Source organism: Musa acuminata, chromosome BXJ3-8, assembly GCF_036884655.1.
Source record: "Musa acuminata AAA Group cultivar baxijiao chromosome BXJ3-8, Cavendish_Baxijiao_AAA, whole genome shotgun sequence".
Lineage (NCBI taxonomy): Eukaryota > Viridiplantae > Streptophyta > Magnoliopsida > Zingiberales > Musaceae > Musa > Musa acuminata.
The window spans coordinates 7,592,791-7,602,783 of NC_088356.1; the positions used below are offsets into that span (position 1 = coordinate 7,592,791).

Genomic DNA, 9,993 nt, shown 5'->3' on the forward strand with positions numbered 1-9,993 from the left:
GCATACATTATTGTAAGCTTGGACCACACTTGATAAGAAAATTTTATAGAGCTACATAGAGAATGATTTAAGAAGAGAGAGAGAGAGAGAGAGAATGATAGCACTTCTAAGAAGATAAACTTTGACGGATCGAAAAAATATATTTAGGATTAACAACTTTAAGATTATTCTATTTAATCATTTGCAAAAGGCAAGCGATAATGCTTTCTACATAATCCATAAGATTATAATCGATTAAAAAAGAATAAAAATAAAATTGAGTATAATAAGATGTCTAATTTGTGGATGTGAGTTTGAGACGAGCTTGGACGGTAACGTTAATGGAGACAAGAGTATTTTCAAAAATAAAAGAGTTATGGGTGATATGAGATGAGTGACTAGTTGAAGAGATATTATCGGCCATGTCTAAAAGTAGAGAAGAAAAAGATTCGAAGCTAATTACAATAAATAAAGTTTGCTAGAGCATAAAGCTAAATAAAGGTTGTAATGTTGCCTTCAACCAGAGGAAAGTGCTCACTAGCAATGTTTTATACAATAGATTTGAGTGTTTAATGTTGTGTTAGCTTCGGTAAGCGATAAAATGAGGAATCGTATGTCCAAAATGATATATGATGTTGGATGATGGCATAATCTGAGTGTTTGATCTTTTATAAATCTGAGAATTTATTATTAGAAACTATAGATGAAGATTTATATAATAAAATACTATAATTTTGCAAAGTTTGATGATGATAAAATATTAATGTATTTCAAGTAACTAAGAATTTTCAGCTTTATTATTATTGTTGTTGTTAAACCATAACTCGCAAATGTCTTACTCCATCTCAAACAGCAGCAACTCACGTTGGAAAAAATCAAGAAAGCCAGAAATTTTCTTATTTATCAGCTTCGAAGAACAACAAAGGCAAACCCTCAATCAAACACAGTGGAAATTGCAACTGCAATAACGGATGGGATAGAAGACACCGTAAGTTGCAATTAGTGATAAGGGGCAACGAGATGTGTGCACCCTAATCAAGTGGAGGCTGTGCCTCGAGCCATCCTTCCCCATCAATATATGAAATATCAATGAACTTCTTCAGCTCATAATTACTCACCTGCTTCTCCCACTTCACTCTACCTGAGAGGTCTGATCCTGGTCCTATGCATCCCGATTCAGCAAACGTTACAACGCCTCTGATGTACAAAAAGAGATGATATCATCCTCTTTTTAAAAACAGATAAATTCAGATCAACAGTAAAAAATTGCAATTAGTAACATCGGAAAATAATGTCGTAAGTCTCGTGCACAAGATCTTTTTTTTTCTTGTGATAAACTTACTAATATATCATCTTTTTCGATAAATAAAAATTGAACATAGAAATACCATTCGTTTACTTACTCGTAACCTTTAGAATTCCAAATATACCATCCTGCTGGAACAATGATGTCTGACATGAAGGTCTGGTAAAATAACACCCTCGAGTAGTGTTTCCATGCCCTCCCCAAGTAAGTTGCTTGAGGCCCTGAGATGGTGCACCACTTGAACACGAAGCCACTATTGTCACTGGCACTGTTTCGCCCTTGAGCCGTCACATATCCTGGCTTCTCAAGGCTTTAACTGTTGATATCTTGCATCGCTGCGTGACCCACAACAATTTGATCAGACACAACATATGAAACTATAAATCATGTTTCATGCATGTTTTATTTGATTAGTAGGTCGATTTAAAGAGCTATTTTCGAAATTTGTAGGTCAAAACTTCCAAATTTAATAGATATAATACCAACATATTTCAATCTGAAAAGTACACAATAGAAGGAATAAATTGAAGATAAAAGAGGCTTATACGAGCAATTATTATTAAATGAGATAACTAGGAGAGTACGTACAGAGAGTAAGTATCATTAGGACATGCATTATTTATATTTGCATGTCGAGTCGGATCGATGTAACTTAGACATGATATAAAATTATCAAAATGATACCTCGTAAATAGATTGGCCATATCCGAAGATGAAGTCGGTCACACCTTCGATGTAGCAACCCTTGAAGTAGTGTCTTCCAAGCGTATCAGCGAGAGTGTCTTGAAACCCAATGAAGCTGCAATAGTAGAAGGCAGACTTGTCTCCAAAAATCCAAGCGGCCACCGCGGGGGTCAGTTTGGCGAATCCATTGTACGTATTCTGCATCAAATATAGACTCATCAAATCGTTTGTTTGAACTCCTAATTCATGCACATAAACCTATTTTGAAGATTATTACAGTAGAATGATAAGATCGCATTCACGGCCATGAACAGTATATAGATAGATTTGTATGGCTGTTTTAGCTAGTCGGCCAAGGGACTGTGAGCTATAGATCAGTGAAACCTTGAAGGTTATCCTCTTGGCAACAAAGTTGGAGGCATATGACGTGAAGGTTGCACTGGTTTCAGTGTCATGGCCACTGGAGTCGCCGTTGTAGTCTCCCCACTCGATGGACGTCGTCTGAGCTCCATCTCCTTCCAGCACGATGTAACTCTTGGTGTTCCTCACGTTCACCTTCTCCCTGCTTACACCACCGCATGAACGACCAGCTCTTTCAAGTTTCAAGTTATAAAGCAGGGGAAGGAGAACCTACCTGTAGACGCCAGAAGCGACGTGAATCTTCGTCCACTTGTTGTTGTTGTCAGGGACGGAGTCGATCGCCTGCTGAATGCTCTTGAAATTGCCACCGCCCTTGAGGTCGACGACGATGGTTCTCGCGATGGAGGCAGATGCAATGGCCACAGGAGCACGAAGTGTTATGGAGGAGAAGACGGAGAGGAAGAGGACGAGCCACCTCATTTGGAGCATGTGGAAACACGTATATGAAAGGCTTGGGAGAAATGGATCGGCAGTGGAAGGGAATGCTACCTAGTGTGGTATATATATTGATAGAGATTATACAGTGGGAGTGAGACGGTTGTACAAAACTTTCTGCTGTTCTTCTTCAGATTTGGCATTTTCGCTGCAACGAAAAACCTGAACTCTATCTTGACAGAGGAAAGAGAGTTTGGATTCCATTTGACGCATTTGTTGCATAAATGTAGCCAAGTGAGTTTTTGTAAGGATAAAAGAGTTTTCAATTCTTTATGTTAGGAGAAAATTTGCATGTTGCAAAGCTGAAGAATCTGCACATATAATAAAATTAGAGTTAATATCCGTACATTGAAAGTCAAATTGATGTTAGTAGTGCCTTTAAATAATTCATGGAAGTAATAGAGAAAATTTGTTTTCTTTTTCTTTTCAGATTCTGTGGTAAGTATGATTAGTATTTTGCATTAGTTAACTTGAGATTATTTCAAGGATATTTATGTGATATATATATATATATATATATATAATAATAATAATAATAATAATAATAATAATAATAATAAATATCATTGACATCTTGATTAGCCCGATGTGATCAACACCTATGTGTGCCTAAATGTTTGATATGTTGGAAATAACGTGTTTCCGAGGTGTCACCTATACAAAAATTGAGGTTGGAAGAGATTTTTTCATCCGATCTCTCTGACACTTGAATTAATAATATGATATTCTCAAATATGGGTTTGAGTAGTTCAAAATGAGTCCCTTACATTAGTTAGTTTGTGATTGTTTCCTTATCTTAATGGATGAGAAAGAAAGTTATGATTTTCTTTTTATAAAAAGAAAACTTTTTCTTATAATAATGGATGAGAAAGAAGTTTCTGATTATCTTTCTTGTTATAATGTTCTCTTACTTTGAATCATTGTTCACATAGGCAAATGGATGAAGAATGACTTAGATCTCACGTAGCAACTGCATGTCAACTGATAGTAGATGAGATCGATTCTGTCCTATTACAACTCACCGTTCTAGACAAGATCGATGCACAAAAATCAAACCATATGGAATGATTCCCCAAAAAAAAAAGGAAAACCTAAGAAGTTGCTTCTTAGAGGTGGTTGTGACTGAATTAATAAAATGAATCGGCTACCTTAAATTTGCTAATTACATTTCTAGTATCTAAAAGACTAATGAAGCTCTCATATTTACCCATTATCCATCCTATCATACCAGCCTCCCCTTTTTTCGAGCAATTTGAACCCTTTTGAGTAATATTTTCGGTGATATTTGATGCTCCTAATTGAGATAAGGATAGGACCTGGATGTACATTTGTCCTGCTCCATCTGCAGTCTTGCTTTATAACAAAAATTAATACCCTACGAAAAGAGTAAAGTATGTACAGAAGATCAATGCATTATCAAATATAGAATAAATCTAAAAATTATTCCAGCCACTATGGCTGGACTAATAAGACTGATTAAAAGATAAGGAGCAACATTATGTTTGACCTACTGTTTGTTTGTGATATAAGGAATGAGGAAATATAAATCTTAGCATTTCGATAAATGGCATCAGTGTTTTGTACGATGATCGTGAAGCCTTTCTCCGTTTGTTGCATGCAATTCTTTACCGTAAGTCTTCTGGATAAACACATACTGCTATGAGTTCTTCATTTTGGAGAATAGAACATTGTATGTGAAAACAGAATCACTGTATTTAGTAAAGATTAATTTGAAAACAGAATCATTGTATTTAGTAAAGATATGATAAATAATGACTTGCTGAATCTTATTGATAGTGAATATAAATTTATATGCATAAATAAAGATCATAAAATATGATAATCATATTTTTTTTAATTATAAAACATTCATTAAATTATTTCATGATTAGAAGATCATGTTGAGATCACGATCTTTATTATTGATAGAATCATGATAATATATTATCATAAATTTTATATTTTAGAATCATGATAACATATTATTAAAATATTAAGAGGATCATGATAATCTTATCATGATTTATTTTTTTCAATAATATCTTTTCTAATATGCCCCTACAAAACGATGCTCCCATTAGATACACTGATCTTGGACCGAAGTATAAAAAATTATTGGTGAGACAAAGGCTTGGTAAGAACATCTATAAGTTGATCAGAAGATGAGATATGACAGACACGTAGCTCACCATTTTGGGCATTGTCAGGAACAAAATGAAAGTCAATAGCTATGTGCTTCTTTCAATGGTGAAATACAAGATTAACATATATATATGTTGCACCGATATTATCACAATATATAAATAGAGTTTCAGAGATTGTAACAAATAGTTCATATAGCAACGATTGAATCCAACAAAGTTTAGCAATTATAGAAGCAACCCCTTGATATTCGGCCTCCGTATAAGATTTTACAACAAAGCAATGTTTCTTGGAACTCTAAGAGATTATATTGTGATCAAGAAATACGTTATAAGCACTAGTAGATATCCTATCATCCTTATTACCTATTTAATCGGCATCCGAAAATGCATGAAGCGATAGAGGCTAGTCTTTTGATCAAACTTCTAGTTTGTTATGGGTATAAGGTTTTAACTATGGATAATATAGACACCCAAAAATATATAATTTACTATAATTATGAGTGGATCCAAATAAATTTTCATATGTTGAAACCATGTTTAGAATTAAAGTGAGCATGCGATTAGTAAGTTAAATTGATGTGACAAATGAATGAGACTAAAATTGAAGAGGTAAGGAAGGTTGAGTAAGGAGTATGAAACCAGTTTGAATGATGTGATGATGGTGACATTCCGTGGTCTTATTATATTTAGGAGTATGTGGAGAGGTGAGAAAATAAGCAATTCCATTGTTTCAAAAAAGTTACAAAGTTTAAGAGTAAAATGAAATAATGAATCATTGAAAAAACTTTTCAACAATAAGCTTAAACTTTAAAAAAATGATGAATACTTCATATTTTTGCTTCATGAGAAATAACCACATGTAGTTTATGAAATGAAAACCAAGTAGCTGGTGCGACAAGATATGTATAATAAGATAGGTATGAAGGTTGAAACATCTATGGAATAGCAACTTACAAGCAATGACATTTCTTAGCAATATAGCCTTGCAAGTCATATATTTGACATGTGACTTTGTTGTTGAATTATTGACCAGATTTGTTGATACTTTTATTGTAACGTTGTTGCATGTTGCCTCTAAAATGATTGTTTGGACGATTATCTTACTGGTTATAAATTTTATCTTTATTATAAAAATTAGCTTTATTAGCAAAATTGAAAATGATAGAAATAATATCAGAAGGTAGTGACTCACCTAAGATAAGCTTTATAGTCAAAAAACTTAAAAGCTTACTACCATGAGATTGGTTAGCATACATTGTTTTGTTATAAGCTTGGACCATTCTTGATAAGAGGATTTTGAATAGGCTGCATAGGGAATGATTTAAGGAGAGAAAGGCAACGAAAACACATTTAAGAAGATAAACTTGACGGATCCAAAAAATATATATTTAGAATTAACAACTTCAAGACTATTCTATTTAATCATTTGCAGAAGGTAAGTGATGGTGGTTTCTACATAATTCATAAGATTATAATCGATTAAAAAAAATAAAATTGAGTATAATAAGATATATAATTTGTGGATATGAGTTTGAGAGGAGTTTGGACCGTAAATTTAATGGAGACAAGAGTATTTTCAAAAATAAAAGAGTTATGGGTGATATAAGATGGGTAACTAGTTGAAGAGGTATTGTCTAAAAGCTGACAAGAAAAACATCCTAAGCTGCTTACAAGAAATAAAGTTTCCTAGAGCATAAAGCTAAATAAAGGTTGTAATGTTACCTTCAACCAGAGGAAAGTGCTCACTAGCAATGTTTTATACAATAGATTTGAGTGTTTAATGTTGTGTTAGCTTCGGTAAGCGATAAAATGAGGAATCGTATCGTCTAAGATGGTATATGATGTTGGATGGTGGCAAAATATGAGTGCTTGATAATTTATAAATCTGAGTATTTATTATTAGAAACTATATATAAAGATTTATGTATTTCAAGTAACTAAGACTTTTCAGCTTTATCATTATGTGTTGCTAAATCATAACTCGCAAATGTCTTACTCCATTTCAAACAGCAGCAACTCACGTTGGAAAAAGATCAAGAAAGCCAGAAATTTTCCTATTTATCAGCTTCGAAGAACAACAAAGGCAAACCCTCAATCAAACACAGTGGAAATTGCAACTGCAATAATGGATGGGATAGAAGCCACCGTCAGTTGGCATTAGTGACAAGGGGCAACGAGATGTGTGCACCCTAATCAAGTGGAGGCTGTGCCTCGAGCCATCCTTTCCCATCAATATATGAAATATCAATTAACTTCCTTAGCTCATAATTACTCACCTGCTTCTCCCACTTCACTCTACCTGAGAGGTCTGATCCTGGTCCTATGCATCCCGATTCAGCAAACGTTACAACACCTCTGAAGTACAAAAAAAGATGATGTCGTAAGTCTCTGGATCATCCTCTTTTTAAAAACAGATGAATTCAGATCAACAGTAAAAAATTGCAATTAGTAACATCGGAAAATAATGTCGTACGTCTCGTGCACAAGATCTTTTTTTTTCTTGTGATAAACTTACTAATATATCATCTTTTTCGATAAATAAAAATTGAACATAGAAATACCATTCGTTTACTTACTCGTAACCTTTAGAATTCCAAATATACCATCCTGCTGGAACAATGATGTCTGACATGAAGGTCTGATAAAATAACACCCTCGAGTAGTGTTTCCATGCCCTCCCCAAGTAAGTTGCTTGAGACCCTGAGATGGTGCACCACTTGAACACGAAGCCACTATTGTCATTGGCACTGTTTCGCCCTTGAGCTGTCACATATCCTGGCTGCTGAAGGCTTTTAACTGTTGATATCTTGCATCGCTGCGTGACACAGCAATTTGATCAGACACAACGTATGAAACTATAAATCATGTTTCATGCATGTTTTATTTGATTAGTAGGTCGACTTAAGGAGCTATTTTCGAAATTTTTAGGTCAAAACTCCCAAATTTAATAGATATAATACCAACATATTTCAATCTGAATAGTACACAATAGAAGGAATAAATTGAAAAAAAGAGAGGCTTATACGAGCAATTATAATTAAATGAGATAAATAGGAGAGTATGTACAGACAGTATCATTAGGACATGCATTATTTATATTTGCATGTCGAGTCGGATCAAAGTAACTTAGACATGATCTAAAATTATCATCCCTACAAACTAGTGTTGAATCAAAATGATACCTCATAAATAGATTGGCCATATCCGAAGATGAAGTCGACCACACCTTCGATGTAGCAACGCTTGAAGTAGTGTCTTCCATGCATATCAGCGATAGTGTCTTGAAACCCAATGAATCTGCAGTCGTAGAAGGCAGATTTGTCTCCCGAAATCCAAGCGGCCACCGCGGGGGTCAGTTTGGCGAATCCATTGTACGTATTCTGCATCAAATATCGACTCATCAAACCGGTCGTTTGAACTCCTAATCCATGCACATAAACCTGTTTCGTCGATTATTACAGTAGAATGATAAGATCGCTTGACGGCCATGAACAGCATATGGATTGATTTGTATGCTGGTCTTAGCTACTTGGGCCAGAGACTGTGAGATATAGATCAGTGAAACCTTGAAGGTTATCCTCTTGGCAACAAAGTTGAAGGCATATGACGTGAAGGTTGCACTGGTGTTAGTGGTATGGCCACTGGAGTCGCCGTTGTAGTCTCCCCACTCGATGGACGTCGTCTGAGCTCCATCTCCTTCCAGTACGACGTAGCTCTTGGTGCTCTTCACGTTCACCTTCTCCCTGCTTACCCCACCCTATGAACGACCAGCTCTTTCAAGGTATAAAGCAAGGGAAGGAGAACCAACCTGTAGACGCCAGCAGCGACGTGAATCTTCGTCCACTTGTTGTTGTTGTCAGGAACGGAGTCGATCGCCTGCTGAATGCTCTTGAAATCGCCACCGCCCTTGAGGTTGACGACGATGGTTCTCGCGATGGAGGTAGCTGCAATGGCCACAGGAGCACGTAGTGATATGGAGGAGAAGACGGAGAGGAAGAGGACGAGCCACCTCATTTGGAGCATTTGGAAACACGTATATGCAAGGCTTGCGAGAAATGGATCGGTAGTGGAAGGGAATACTACCTAGTGTGGCATATATATATATATATATATATATATATAGAGAGAGAGAGAGAGAGAGAGAGAGAGAGAGAGAGAGAGAAAGAGAGAGAGAGAGAGATTATACAGTGGGAGTGAGACGGTTGTACAAAACTTTCTGCTGTTCTTCTTCGACATTTTCGCTGCAAGTAAAAATCTGAACTCTATCTTGACAGAAGAAAGAGAGTTTGAATTCCCTTTGGTGTATTTGTTGCATAAATGTAGCCAAGTGAATTTTTGTAAGGATAAAAGAGTTTTCAATTCTTTCTGTTATGAGAAAAGTTGCATGCATAGCTGAAGAATCTACACATATAATAAAATTAGAGTTAATATCCATCGATGACATTGAAGGTCAAATTGATGTTAGTAGTGCCTCTAAATAATCGGTGGAAGTAATAGAGAAAATTTGTATTCTTTTTCTTTTCAGGTTCTTAAGTGAGTATGGTTAGTATTTAGTAGCATTAACTTGGGATTATTACAAGGATATTAATGTGAGTTATATATATATATATATATATATATATATATATATATATATATATATATATATATATATATATATATATATATATATATCATTGACATCTTGGTCAGTCCAACACAGTCGAGACCCATAAGTGTAGAAATATTTGATGTGTTCGAGATGAAAATATCATGCTCTCGATGTAAAAATAACATGCTTCTAAGATTGAAATGTTACTTCTAAGGTGTCACCTAAATAAAGACCGAGAGAGATTTTTCGATCCGATCCCTCCGATATTTAAATTAATAATTTGAGATCTCCAAATGTGGGTTTGAATAGTTCAAAAGAAATCTCTTATATTGGGTTCAAATTTTTTATACCTTCCTAAAGAAAGGGAGTTTGTGATTGCTTTCTTCATCATAATAGATTGGAAAGAAGCTTATGATTGTCTTTCGGATGAGAAA

General features: G+C 35.0%; 2 protein-coding genes across 2 annotated transcripts; both read right to left on the bottom strand.

Annotated features, from left to right (window-relative positions):
• Positions 1-1,010: 1,010 nt before the first annotated feature.
• LOC103994258 (probable pectinesterase 66) lies at positions 1,011-2,809 on the bottom strand. The gene is made up of 4 exons (XM_065164376.1): positions 2,604-2,809; positions 2,354-2,531; positions 2,014-2,167; positions 1,011-1,141 (listed from the first exon to the last, which is right to left on the bottom strand). Exons 1-4 carry the CDS (start codon positions 2,807-2,809, stop codon positions 1,011-1,013), a joined length of 669 nt encoding a protein of 222 aa, XP_065020448.1.
• Positions 2,810-7,042: 4,233 nt separating this feature from the next.
• Positions 7,043-9,013, bottom strand: LOC103994257 (putative pectinesterase 10). Its single transcript, XM_065164377.1, has 5 exons — positions 8,777-9,013; positions 8,534-8,711; positions 8,151-8,348; positions 7,545-7,774; positions 7,043-7,323 (listed from the first exon to the last, which is right to left on the bottom strand). The coding sequence occupies exons 1-5, from the start codon at positions 8,989-8,991 to the stop codon at positions 7,158-7,160; spliced, it is 987 nt and encodes a 328-aa protein (XP_065020449.1). The 5' UTR covers positions 8,992-9,013; the 3' UTR covers positions 7,043-7,157.
• Positions 9,014-9,993: the final 980 nt, after the last annotated feature.

What these genes read in the sequence shown, in the direction of transcription:
- LOC103994258 (XM_065164376.1), bottom strand. Translation starts at nt 2,809, where the DNA reads ATGAGGTGGCTCGTCCTCTTCCTCTCCGTCTTCTCCTCCATAACACTT. An exon ending in GTCGCTTCTGGCGTCTACAG is followed by an intron (nt 2,532 to 2,603) that starts GTAGGTTCTCCT and finishes TGGTGTAAGCAG; the next exon opens with GGAGAAGGTGAACGTGAGGA. An exon ending in CAAGGGTTGCTACATCGAAG is followed by an intron (nt 1,142 to 2,013) that starts GTGTGACCGACT and finishes CGGGATGCATAG; the next exon opens with GACCAGGATCAGACCTCTCA.
- LOC103994257 (XM_065164377.1), bottom strand. Translation starts at nt 8,991, where the DNA reads ATGCTCCAAATGAGGTGGCTCGTCCTCTTCCTCTCCGTCTTCTCCTCC. An exon ending in GTCGCTGCTGGCGTCTACAG is followed by an intron (nt 8,712 to 8,776) that starts GTTGGTTCTCCT and finishes TGGGGTAAGCAG; the next exon opens with GGAGAAGGTGAACGTGAAGA. An exon ending in CCAAGAGGATAACCTTCAAG is followed by an intron (nt 8,349 to 8,533) that starts GTTTCACTGATC and finishes TATTTGATGCAG; the next exon opens with AATACGTACAATGGATTCGC.